The sequence below is a fragment of the Electrophorus electricus genome, chromosome 4 (genome assembly GCF_013358815.1).
Source record: "Electrophorus electricus isolate fEleEle1 chromosome 4, fEleEle1.pri, whole genome shotgun sequence".
NCBI classification, from domain to species: Eukaryota; Metazoa; Chordata; class Actinopteri; order Gymnotiformes; family Gymnotidae; genus Electrophorus; species Electrophorus electricus.
Window position 1 is genome coordinate 24,714,135 of NC_049538.1, and position 13,514 is coordinate 24,727,648.

Below are 13,514 nucleotides of genomic sequence, written 5' to 3' on the forward strand. Positions count from 1 at the left end.
ACCCAATTTAGGATTTTTTATATTTAATTTTCGTGCTCACCCATATATTTTGGCATAAAGAGTAATGTTACCACAAATAAAATGTAAACTAAAACCTCAAATTAAATTGAAGGCATTTGCTAAACATTTATGATTCAGTAAAGTTAAAAAAAACCCACACAAATAGGTCAGACTAAAATTTATTTTCTGGTTGTAATTTACAGTAAATTCGACCTTACTGAGATCTAAATATGGAAAAACAGAAAATGCATTTGATGAAAGGTTACATTTTTATTAAAAACATTAAAACATCTATAAAACATTGCTGAACAAGGGTAAAAGTAGAAAATACAAACATACAGCCAGGCAAAATCCTTGGTATCTGCAGCATCAAGCCTTGTGAGCTGGCATCTAATGGGTGGCTCCTGGGACTTTGTCTGTGATCACAAAATAGTTCTTTCCTTTTTGTGTGATGGAGGACAACAGAGGGGTTACTGGGCCTTCAACTATGCCTGTCAAAGAATGAATCAGTAAGAGAACACAGGCATGTAACTCCACGTAAAAAACCCAAACAAAAAAAAAAACCACTCATAATATACAGAAAATAGCAGTGGTAATAGATGTAGCAGTCCTAAGTGATAGAAACATCCAAAGGAAGGAATATCAAAAGTACAAGCAACTGCAAGAAGAATGAATGAATGTAGGAAGTTTGTCCCAGTGGAATTGGGGCACTTGAGGCTGGGATCCCCAAATTAGAATAGTGCAGCTAACTGGGATCCCTGGGAATCTAACTGGGTTAAATGGGATCCCTGGGAACACAGCATATGAACACCCGCTGGAAGGGTAAGACCAGAAAATGTATAATACACACACACAAACATTTTCTATGTTTCAAATTGCAGTTGAGTAACTGCAGTAAGAGATGTAGAGATATTCAAAAGTGTAGTGAAGTCTATTTTGGACAGGTTCTTCTTCAGCTGTGCCTGACACACACACACACACACACACACACACACACACACACACACACACACACACACACACACACACACACACACACACACACACACACACACACACACACACACACACACACACACACACACACACACACGCGCGCGCGCGCACACACGCACACACACACGCACGCACGCACGCACGCACCAGCTGTGCAAGCAAAGTGCTGTGCTTCTCTCTCTCTCTCTCTCTCTCTCTCACACACACACACACTATTATGAACACCTGTTCAACTTCTCATTAATGCAGATATCTAAATCAGCCAATAACACGGCAGCCACTCAATGAATTTAGGCATGTACAGTGTCAAAATGACTTGCTTGAAGATCAAATGAGCATCAGAATGGGGAAGAAATGTGATTTGATTGACTTTAAACATGGCATGTTGGTGCTAGACAGGCTGGTCTGAGTATTTCAGAAACTGCTGATCTACCGGGATTTTCATACACAATCATCTCTTGGGCTTACAGAGAATGGTCTGAAAAAGAGAAAATATCCAGTGAGTGGCAGTTCTCTGGGCGAAAATACCTTTTTGATGCCAGAACCAGAGGAGAGTGGCCAGAATGGTTTGAGCTGATAGGAAGCCAACAATAACTTAATGAACCACTCCTTACAACCGAGGTATGCAGAAGAACATCTCTGAAAGCACAATATGTCCAATCTTGAAGCAGATGTGCCAGAGAAGCAGAACACCACACCAGGTTCCACTCCTGTCAGCTGAGAACAGGCAACCGAGGCTACAATTCAGACAGACTCACCAAAATTGGACATTAGAAGATTGGAAAATGTTGCCTGGTCTGATGAGTCTTGAATTCTCCGGTGATATTTGGATGGTAGGTTTAGAATTTGGCATACACAGCGTGAACGCATGGTTCCATCCTGCCTTGTATCAAAAGTTCAGGCTGGTGATGGTGGTGTAATAGTGTGGGGAATATTTGCTTGGCACACTTTGGGCCCCCTAATACGATCTGAGCATTGTTTAAACACCACAACCTACCTGAGTATTGTTAACCATGTACATCCCTTTATGGCCAAAGTCAAAGTGAACTTTGGCATTCACACCATACATTGAGAGCTTAGCTGAACGAAATTACTCTGATCTTGACCATGTCTACATGCCTAAATGTTGCTACCAAGTGAGTGGCTGACTAAATATTTGCGTTAAGAAGCAGCTGAACGGGTGAACCTAATAAAGATGCGTGCGTGCATGTGTGTGTAAATGTATATACAGTATAAATTCAATAGATGCAGCAGTTTCTATCCATGTGCAAGAAAAATACAGGTCTGTGAGAAATGGGGTTTACACTGCCATCAAGTGGTAATGCATACCATTATTTCAAATTGTGGGGGAAATGCCATGCCTAACAATCAGTTCCTGACTGAAAATTATTACAACATAAAACAGCATATAGGGATTTGGTTAAAGAACAATAAAGTGTCTCTCAGTTAATGGCATGATTCTAGGAATGTTATTAAGAATCTGCTCACCTGTTGCCACACAGTGATGAAAAGACTGCAGGAGGTTGCTGCTGGAAAACTTGACCACCCCCCTGAAGAGTTCATCTTTATCATTCAGTGTGTTGCTGCTATTGCCTCTATATCTGGTTTCAAGCTGTGGAAGGAGAGAGAGATGATGACACCAGCATCTTAACTGATCAATGTATCTTAATGAGAAGTCCAATAGCGTCCATCTAATAATTATAATTGATAAATCCATTAATTTGTTGATTTTAAGGGGGGGGGGGAAACCAAACACACACAGTTACATAAATACTCATGAATCCAGCTTTATGCAGGGCCCTTCCCATTTAATAGCTCTAAATTCCACCATACATATTTCAGATAAGATGGAACATACATTCAGAATAGAGATCTACTGTTAACATAGGGTCATATCATTAGAAAGACAGTGACAGCAGTGATGTTATGTACACTGCAGACCTTTTAGCTAGTTAAGGCACACACCTTATACACAGCCCTTTCCAACTTTGGCAGGATTCCATCACCAAATGCTTCACATGCCATCTGATGTCTTCTTTCAGCATACTCTGCATGCTCTTTTTCAATATTGGGGTCTATAAGGGGAAATCCAGAAGCAAGACACAATCAAACACAATAGTAATGTAAAACTGGAGATGGGGAATGTTGGTTATAAACAAACTAAAGCTGAAACCATGGTTACATGGTGCTAATATCAGCATCCTAATGCTTAAGCAGTAGGCAAGGGGTAAGAACTAAAAAGAGCATACGCAAAGGAGTTCCATTTCTTTCCTTTAAGGTTCTGTCCTTTGTTGGGAAAACCTGGAAATATAACAGAAACAAGCCAATTTAGTATTCAGAATTTAAATTTTAACAATTTAATCTAATACAGCAAAAATCTACCTAACCTGCTGATACTGTCTCATTACTAAGTCTCTCAGTGCAGTGAGACTTCGACCACTCAAGTGTGCTTCCTTTATGGATGTGTGTCTGGTGGCCCGAAATAGAGCCTTAGGGCCAAAGCAAATATTAGAATATTAGAGACATAGTCCTTATTCAAATTGTCCATGGTCAAATTGCTGCAGAGGTAACAAGTAATGCTGCAAAAATGGTCACCTCATATAAGAAAGGCTTGTGCTTGGACATGAAATTAAGGAAAAACACATAGGGAGTCTGCAAATAATGCACAACGTATGTTGGTTTCAGATGGTTAGGCTTTCTGAAGTTGTCACCCCATGCAATACGAATCCATATAGCCCCATCCTCAAGTTTTTTCATCCTAATAGATATCTGTAAAAGAAAAAACAAACATTCACAAATTACAACAGTTATATACTTGGACAGACAGATCTGGATAATATGAACGTGCAGTACAATCCATGTCAAACCATTACATTATGGATTACTATTTGGACAGTTGTACACTTGTGATAGTTCAATCACTTACATATTAAATATATGAACATATGAAAAATCGAGGCAAAACAGTCTGCAGGAGCCAATTTTGCATTTTATGAAATATGCTCTCATTGCTTGACAAGAATATATGATGCTATTCATTTAACAATATGGATAAGTAAAGTGATATCTGAAAGGTTCATTACATGTCTGAAATCTTCCTCCAAGTTAGCTTTGAATCGCTCCCTAAACTGTGTGAAACTCACAGAAACAGCATCATCTGTAGACACCAAAAGACAAGAATTATCTTATTTTCAATGGAATTGAATGATTTGAGGTTATTTATCCACGTACCAAGTACTTGATCTTCCTGTGGAAAACAATGGAGCAATTGATCTTACTTTTATGTAACTACACAGAACAAACCTACCCTCTGCTTCCATGAGTTGAAAGGCCTGCCAGGTTCCTTGATTAGGGTTGTCTATGTAATCTAGTATTAAAAATACAAGTGTACGTTTATGTAATGCATCAGGTATTCACTATACTAAACAAATAAAGATGACATGTATTAAACATCTTCACAACATCAAAATTAGTAAAAATATAGTCAATAAAAACATCACTCACAGACCATCTCCAATTTTGTCACAGCTTTCAAACCCAGCCTTTTTTCCTGAAGGTGGAACAAGTTAGTGAAACTTATCAACATCATAGGCAACGTATTAGCTATCGTAACAGAGCCAAGATAGGTTAGCTAGTTAGCTAATGTCCAGCGTTATCTTACTAGCTAATGTAAGTCTGCCTTTTGTTTCGCCGCATTGTACTGCTTGAATACACATATCGGATAATGAAAGTAATAAGTTTAGTAATAAACCGTTAGCTAACCTAGCTAGATTAACTAATCGTCTTTTAATTAACTACCTAGATATCATACAGCAAACAACCTTAGCTAGACAGATAGTTAACTTACTCCACATCTGGAGATTAGGTTTTCCAAAAATAACCATTTTGGTTGGGTACAATCCAAAGACTCCAGCTGCTCAGTTGATAAACGGTCCCAGGATTTCAGAGTAACCTCTAGCTTTTTGTTGGGTATTTTTCGTATAATCCGTTGTAAAATAGTCTTCGCTTGTCCGTCCATTTAGTAGTATTGTTTGTTTACTAAGAAACAAACACATAAAATTCGAAAACAACTTGTTAATAACTAGCCAGCTAGCAAACTACATTTTCGATACGAATTCGAAATCAAAATAAACCGCCAAGAACTGAAAAAAACACGTTTTCGCCTTCTTATTTTCTGTCTGACTTAAGACCAGCTAACTTTACCCACACCCGTTTAAGAAAACGGAAAAAACGATCTCAGATCAGCTTAAACAAGCAACACACACGTCACCGCGTTGAAACATACTTCCGAATACGTAATATCCTGCGAAATATAGCTAAATCAAATAAAAGACTGTGAACGTACAGTAAATTGCCTAAAGAATTAGATTAAAGTCCAATTTTAAATAATAAACAATAAACAAGCGCTCCAGTCATACGAACAAGCACATGAACATTATTGAAAGTCTTCTAATTAACTTCTATTGTGGCTAGTTTGATGGTGCTGCCCTCTGTTGGGGGCGTCGTTGCCAGCTAGCCAGCTAACGCTACAGAATAATCTCATGTGGCGTCAAAGAAGTGGCAACTCTTTATTGTTTTTGCACCATACAGCCTAGCTAACACAGCCGCTTCAGCCCAAGAACAGTAAGCTTTTTTTTTATTAGTGTAATAACACCGGTTGTCTAGTTAGCTAGCTGATAGACTAATGGCCAGCAAACCGAGCTTTATCTATTTCATCTACTACACACTAACGTTACAGTAGGGAAAGCTCTGGGGGCAATGTGTATTTTCAAATCAGTAGCCTATGTTAATTAGTTAGGTAGATAGCATAGATAAGGCTTTTTTTGTAATAGTATGGCGGGACAATCATTTAAATCCCACATTGGTGTGGGTTTCAATTGTCTTAATCGACGGCATAGGACTAACGTTATTCGAGGTCAACATGGTAACACCAAGCTTTGTCCTTCACCGGCTATTGGTGCAAAGTGAGCTAACATTTAGACAGCTAAACAAAACGGGAGCTGGTAGTTAAAGCTTTCAGTTAACTGGATGCTCGGTTGTTGTAGAAACCCAGTTTTCCTGCAGGATTGTTTGTAAGGATAGGACTAAAAATATTTTGAATTGAACTAACCTAAGATAGCCATCTTGAGCTACTATTTGTATCTAACTTTTCTTGTACGACACTTTAGTGTTTGCTACAGTGCTTTGTTTTTCTAAGATGGTCACGTTAAGGGATGGGAAGTCATATCAAAGAGGTTTAATGTGACCATGTGAATGTATAACGTTAATCAGTTCCCTCTCGTAGTGTTCTGTACTATTAGCAATTACAGAAAAACACGATGCCAATCAAACTATCTAAAACTAGCAAGCTAACGTGACAATATTTTTTTAATGACTTGTGATCCTTGCTGTGTAAAGCAGGCCGTCTCTGGCCTCGGTTAACCTATTTGTACTACTTTTGTACAAAGTAGTAATAGTAATAATAATAATAATAACAATAATAATTGTTGTTGTTGTAGAAACAGTACATGTCTGACATTGCTGCTTTAATGATATGTATGTATTAATTTTCTTAAACATTTAACTTTTTTCATTATGCTGACAGACGTTTGTGACACTTTCACGGTAGCAGAAAAATGTTGTGATTGTTTTTGTGTATTTCCAGTTTAAGCGTCACTTTAACTCAGGATGCATCCAGACCTCTCACCTCATTTACACACAGAGGAATGCAATGAACTGATAACACAACTCAAACAGTGCCACAAGGAGGTAAGAGAGCATTCCCAGCATCATGAATTCATATTTTTCATGCCTACCTGTCCCCAAGTATTGTTAAATTACATTTAATTAATTCTTTACGACTGTTCCTTATTACTGATTGAATTAAGATACATTAGTTTACATTTAATTGTTTATATTTTCAATTGTATCTTTAGCACAACATCCTCAGGTTCTTTGGGACTTGTAATGATATGGATCGTGCAATGCGGCAATGTCTTCGGACAGAGGTGAGATATAGTTTCTCAGCTTTCAAACCCCAGACTGGTCTAGGAGCATGTATCCAGACATCTCTGCTGAGTGCTGCTTCTGTGTTGGTCAACTCGTCTGATCCTCTGAACCATTTGTATATTTTTTCAATTCTTACAACCTGAAAGCCACATTTTGCAAGCAGAATCTTTATACATCTTTATATTCTCAAATGAAAACACATTTTATTTTGCTACTCTATCTAATTTTCTTTGCTGAGCACACCTAAACCACATAAACTTTGAGCTGGGACTTGCAGTTCATGTCTCTGAATAAATTTTATTTCATCACTGTTGCTGATGCATCAAAAAGTTAAAAAAAGTGGTTGTTCATTTAACACAACTTACACTTCACTTCTCTTTCACCATTATTATTCCAGTTTTTCTAAAGTGTTTGTATGATGTTTCAAATCAAATATTATTTGATTAGATCACCCTACGTCAGCCACTGAAGAAACATGAATCTTCAAGCCAAGTCAAAATGTATTTCTGTAGCACTTTTTACAACATATGTTGTCACAAAGCAGCTTTTCAAATGTCTGTGTCCAGATACCTAATGAACAAGCCAGTGGCAACAAGTGCAAGGAAAATAGATAACCTCTCTAATGCAGATGAACAATAGTCTTCAGTTTCCTGCAAATCTGAAAGGGAGATTAACACTGTTTATTGGCTAGGATTCTGGATGCATTGGTTCTGAAAGCAAAAACACCAAGGCTGGCTTGCTAGAGCAATAAAAGTATTTCCACCTTAAGATAATCTTATATTTTATCATAGTTTATAACATGTCTTATTACTATCATCAGAATTCTTATATTTTCAGCTCACAGACAACATGGTATAACCATTCTTGAAAAGATATGAGATGAGAACTGTTTTCACATCTGGAAAAGTAATTTAAAAAAAAACTTTAAAAAAAAAAAATCAAAACATGGCAAAAATCACAAAGATATCAAATTTCTATTAGCATTTACATATCAAATGATGACATTTGATTAGACAAGGGTCTCTTAAAAATAACATGGTATGTGTGGCTGACTAATTCAGAAACACTAACTGCAACTGAATTTTTCATTGACAAAAATGGGGGGAAATAAAAATAAGCCTAGGGTTTAAAGAATTTAAGAAAATAAACATTTACAGGCATTTTAAAACTGGTATAAATGAAATAAGGTGATATTTTACAGAAAACAGGGAAATTCAATCATCCAGTGATTTTGACTTTGCCCAAGGTCTCAGAGTGCATCTCTATCTCATTTCACAGCTATAAGGATGAATTGACTACAAGACAAAATGTTTTTAATAGTATTTCTTTCAAATTGCTCTTTTCTGGAAGCATGTAAAACATGCAGTCCTTAGGCTTTTTTTCCATAGGGCTACAACTACTACCGAAGATGTCTTTCACATTCCACCTAAGATCACTTTTCTGAAGAGGCCACTATTAAAAGAGCGTGGCTAGGACAAATTTACAAAAGTACAAAATGAGTGCATACAGTGATTGTTCCTTGTGATTAATTTGGTTAATTTGATGTCAGTGCATATGCAGTTGCGTTCAAAATTATTCAGCCTCCCCTGAGACTAAGAATTTACAAATTCAGGATTTTCTGAAGACCTAGAATATTTTTATTTACTTGTGTACCAGTTAAGTGACCTCTTCATATTGTACAATAGAGGTGTAGGAAGGGAGGCAGTCTGTTGGGGCTGCAAGACCCTCTGCCCCCCTGTGAGCCTATTGTGGCTGCAGGTTGTAGCATTTTCCACTTAGTGATAACTATAAACTTGAAAATTGTGACCAAAAATGTGCTCATTCATATTTACTCTGCTGTGGCTCAGATTTGCTTTACTGTACAAAGCAGAACAGAGTAAGTATGAGTCAACACATGTATCTTTTTGCATATTAACCTGCTGCAAAGCACCATCGGGGATTCCGATTGTTATATGTTTGGAAAATCCCAGAGGGAACATATCAACACAAAACCTAGCATAATCCACCACAGTATTTGTGAATCATCAAGATTCTCAGAAGCCATTTTTAAAAATCAACCAGTCTGTGTTTTCTATGCAGTCTTGGAGTTCAGATTTGTACTTGGTGTTCCAGCACTGAATTTTCCTCTCTGCTGGTGTAGTCTGCTTCAGTAATCATGTATATGCCGGTAGCAGGAACACAGACAAGTGGTCAGATTTATCGAAGTGTGATTTATCGAGTGTTTTATTGATTTATTGAGTGTTGTGTAAGAGTGATGGAGGATTTTGTTTCTCTGGTAGGACAAGATACATGATGGTAGTAGTACTTAGGCAGTACCCTTTTAAGGCTGCAGTGCATGAAATCCCCAGTTACAACAGAGTGTGTGTCTGGGTATCTGTTTTCCAGCTTGCTATTAGCTGCATGCAGCTTGTCCATAGCCTTTAACATCTGGTGAGATGTAACGAGTGGTAAGCACTGAAGAAGAGTGAAGAGTAAAAGAGTAAAATGGCCAGCTTTTGATTGGGAGGCATTCGAACACCAGTGTGCAGGACTGCAGGATGATTTCTACAATAGCAAACCATGTTATTGATTAAAAAGCAGACAGCTTGTCGGTGGTGGCTAATTTGGGATCTAAATGGTACGAGGTAAAGCCATCTGGTTGAATAAAACTGGTATGGAGAGTCTCAACAAGGTTTTGGCAAAGACTAATGCACAGCATTTCTGCAGGTCTCGACAGGAATTGATGTGGCAGTGAAGTTCATCCAGTTTGTTCTCAGGGGACTGGATGATAGTTAGAAAAATGCTAGGCTAGGAGGCTGTGAGGGACACCAACGCAGCAGAACCAGAGCACTGCGCAGTGCCTCCTCCCATCTTTTCCTTAGTAAGGACCAGTTTGCTATCGATCATACTGCTAAAAACATGCAGTATGATCTGATGAACGAATGAATGAATGAAGAAACAACCTTATTGAACACTAAGAAGAAAACTACATAACCAAGAACTTCACTCTCCAACAACTCGCTACCTCCACTCTTTACTGAGAATCACATGACTTGAATATTCATAAAGGAATTTGGACAGGCCTATGGAGTTCTGGGAATTTTATAGAGTGATGAAACTAAACTGGAACTGTTTGGATCCACGGATCAGTGGTATGTCTGGCATGAGAAGGGAAAGGCTTATAAAGAACACTATTCCAATAGTCAAACATCGAGGCGGTTCAGTCCTGTTGTGGGGGTGTTTTGCTGCTGCAGGAACTGGTAGTCTGGATCATATCGCATAAGAATCCCACTCACACGGTTCAGACTCTTAATCATGCAGTCTTTGAAAAACCAGGCCATTTTGAAGACGAATGTGAGTCCTTCAGTGCATAAATTGAAGCTTAGAGGTCACTGGACGTACCAGCAAGACAATGAAAACTTGGTTCACAGATCGGGGCCTGGAATGTCCTTGAGTGGATATCTCAGTCCCCAGATTTAAACCTTTGGTGGCATTTAATGAAAGCTGTGGAAGTATGGCAATACCAAGGATCATTAATGAGCAGGAAGCTTTGGCACATGAAGTTTGAAATCATAGTAGTAGACTCAATCATACATTTTCTAAAAATTGTCCAAGATGTAATAATAAGCATTTTTTGACTTATTACTGAAGCCATGGTTGATGCATTTTTATTAGTTTTTTTTTTTTTTTGCATCACCGTGCTTACTTGCATTTTGAGGCAGTTGAGAAATTTTCAATGCAACTTTCTATTATAACATTGTACGTGGTGCTCATTTGATCTGAATCCCCCTGCAACATTGTCTGTTTATCTTTTCAGTATGAAGCAAAGCGGGAGCGGAGCAAGGCTCATGCACAGGAGATGAAGCAGCGTTTGAAGGAAGGCCCTAAAGATCAAGCCTAAGCCAGACAGGCTCCCAGCACTGTATGCCAATTGAAAATGTGAAGTCATTCAGATCTTCGCCTTTTCACAACTGGTCCAGTAATGTTTGTTGCTTTGTGGACATCTGCTGGACTGTGGAGGATGTTGGGAAGATTGCCTGGGTTAATTTATCAAAGACTTTCGAGAAGTTAAATAGGCAGCACATTTTGGGTTAAGTATTAACACTGATGGAACAGTAAATATTAATTTACAATTAAATAAACATATGGCAACCCCAGAAAGAACTGTGTATAGTTAGTGTATGCTGTGTGTCTGAATACTTTCCAAGAATGTTGTTTGCTTTTTATTGGTTATAAGAACTGAGAATCCAAAAAGTTTTATCAGAATTAGTTTGCCTAAATTAATAAATAGAGAAGTCTCATGTTGGACAAAAAGTGTGCTTACACAGGCAAAGTAACAGAAGAAATAAATACATGTAGAATGCTGCATTAATTGTCATTTATTAGATTCCACTCACCCCTCCCACACGAAGACGGAGCATCCTACTGACACAGAGGAAATACACGACTTCTAAGGCACCCAGAAATACTCAGAATCAAGACTAAGGGACAACATTCAACTTGTATAGACTAAAGGACTTTATCAAATGTGTATAATCTCTGGCATGAGGGTGGAAAAAATGAAAAAATTTAAATCAAAACTTTTTTAGATGACAAATGTCAAAAATAAATGTAATAGTTGCAAGTCTATTAACAATATATTAAAAGAATAATGGAAAGCATATGAATATAAACTTTAGATGAGCAATATATTCTTCAATATTTAACATATTTAGTAATGGACCATCTCAATACCTCAAAAAATGTATTTTCCATTTGTACATATCATAAACCACAGAAATTATTTCCATGTGCATGTAATCCAGTTACTCTGCACAATGTTCCAGTATTCTTAATAGGAAAGTGAAGAATGTCACAAATAATCAGGTAATCAGAATGTCAATTATTTTGTTATTAATATAACAAATACAATTTTCTTTTAAAACAAACTTGTCTCTTAAAAGCATACTTCATACATGTTGATAAGTTACAAGAAAACTAGTTTACGACAGGCAAATGTTCCTTAATTATCACAGCTTGAAAAGTACTCAAATTCTTTGATAAAAGTCGCCATACAAAGATAAAACAGTAGATCGATCCTGAATATGAATTCTGCACACAAGTTGTGATTGACAGTTGACTATATCATCCCAAATTTCAACGGAGTGCCTATTCACCCCCATAAATCCCAAAAATACTGGAAGGAAAAGAAGCCACAAGTGGAAGGGTATGCATATGTAATGGCACTGTTGAGCCACAGGACCGCCTACAATATTTTATGTATTTCTCAATAAATAAAAAAATAAACTATGCAAGTTTTCTAACATTATTTACTATGGCAATACAAAAACATACCCTGAAATATAAAGATCTGACAAGCAACATTTATCTACAATAATATACATGCATAATCATAATTATATTATATATATATATATATATATATATATATATATATATATAAAACAGCATGTTACACTGTTAATTTAGCTTTTGTACAATGGCTGAATGTCTCAATTTCTGTACAAAACAATGACCAGTCACCTCTGTACAAAACAATAATCTCAGGCCTACACATGTAAGTATATAAACTAGCATATTTATATATATAATTATCCTGAAAACATCACATGCAAAAATAACATACACATCTGTATTATTTCCACAATACCAACAGGCTGACAAAGTGCAGAGACTGAATATTACTTTGGAACACAAACAAAATATTTCATTTAATTCTTTACAAAAATATGCAACAAATTTAACTAAAATAATCATCTGACATTTAAAAATGTATTCACATCCATCACCATTACATAATCCTTTTCATTTTGACATTTGTCTTCCATCAGAGCACAGGACACAAATATCCAGTGATATTTATCAGGAACCAATAAGCAATGAATCTGGATTCTGCCTCAGAATTCTGTTAACCTCAAACTGTCATAGCGATACTGATGAGTTCTTCACTACACCTGGAGAGCTGGACTTCCTTACCAACAATAAGAGACAGCAATGCATTTCATCATTTCCCTTACAAAAAGGGGGTGGAGCCCAATCAGTATTAGGTTAATTCATAATTTACTAGTAGTCTCTGAAATTTCAGATAACTAGTGGATTTTTAGTTATGTGCCGAAAGAAACATTGAAATTATCTTGATAATTCTTAAGTCTTGATTTTTTACAGGGTCTAAAACAGATAAACCTAATGACAGGATGAAACAAGTGAAATTCAGATTATTGCTGTCATTTTGTTTAATCCATTTACATTTTAAACATTTGACCCTAAAGTAAAATCCTCATGAAAGCTTTCACAGAGAATGACTATGCCGAGTCAAATATCTACTGCATGCAATAAGTAACCATAACACTGCTAGAAATCATGGAAAGAACATGAAAAAAATACAGATAGTCTAGTAGAGGGAAAAACTAAAAGCAGCACATATTTGAACACAGTTATTTTCCAAGCCATAACGAATGTCTTAGCTATAACATCCACATCTAGAGTCTTCATTCTGAACTTTAATCTCCTTCAGCTAGCAATGCATTGCTGTCAATAAGATAAATAAAGCC

General features: G+C 36.9%; 2 protein-coding genes across 2 annotated transcripts; one reads left to right on the plus strand and one right to left on the minus strand.

The window, feature by feature from the left end:
* Positions 1 to 172: 172 nt before the first annotated feature.
* On the minus strand, positions 173 to 5,179 carry cenpn (centromere protein N). Its single transcript, XM_026999553.2, has 10 exons — positions 4,844 to 5,179; positions 4,501 to 4,546; positions 4,304 to 4,363; positions 4,080 to 4,153; positions 3,592 to 3,765; positions 3,384 to 3,485; positions 3,246 to 3,297; positions 2,962 to 3,071; positions 2,485 to 2,608; positions 173 to 491 (listed from the first exon to the last, which is right to left on the minus strand). Exons 1-10 carry the CDS (start codon positions 5,012 to 5,014, stop codon positions 391 to 393), a joined length of 1,014 nt encoding a protein of 337 aa, XP_026855354.2. The 5' UTR covers positions 5,015 to 5,179; the 3' UTR covers positions 173 to 390.
* A 306-nt stretch (positions 5,180 to 5,485) lies between these two features.
* Positions 5,486 to 11,331, plus strand: cmc2 (C-x(9)-C motif containing 2). The gene is made up of 4 exons (XM_026999443.2): positions 5,486 to 5,619; positions 6,641 to 6,744; positions 6,912 to 6,983; positions 10,781 to 11,331. Exons 2-4 carry the CDS (start codon positions 6,664 to 6,666, stop codon positions 10,862 to 10,864), a joined length of 237 nt encoding a protein of 78 aa, XP_026855244.2. The 5' UTR covers positions 5,486 to 5,619; positions 6,641 to 6,663; the 3' UTR covers positions 10,865 to 11,331.
* The last annotated feature ends 2,183 nt before the right edge of the window (positions 11,332 to 13,514 follow it).

Bases quoted from the DNA above. Each gene is read 5' to 3' on its own strand.
- cenpn (XM_026999553.2), bottom strand. From the start codon at position 5,014: ATGGACGGACAAGCGAAGACTATTTTACAACGGATTATACGAAAAATA. The intron at 4,547-4,843 runs GTAAGTTAACTA...TTCCACCTTCAG, and splicing joins ACCTAATCTCCAGATGTGGA to GAAAAAAGGCTGGGTTTGAA. The intron at 3,766-4,079 runs GTAATGAACCTT...TTTCTTTTACAG, and splicing joins TGGAGGAAGATTTCAGACAT to ATATCTATTAGGATGAAAAA.
- cmc2 (XM_026999443.2), top strand. From the start codon at position 6,664: ATGCATCCAGACCTCTCACCTCATTTACACACAGAGGAATGCAATGAA. The intron at 6,745-6,911 runs GTAAGAGAGCAT...TTGTATCTTTAG, and splicing joins TCAAACAGTGCCACAAGGAG to CACAACATCCTCAGGTTCTT. The intron at 6,984-10,780 runs GTGAGATATAGT...TTATCTTTTCAG, and splicing joins GGCAATGTCTTCGGACAGAG to TATGAAGCAAAGCGGGAGCG.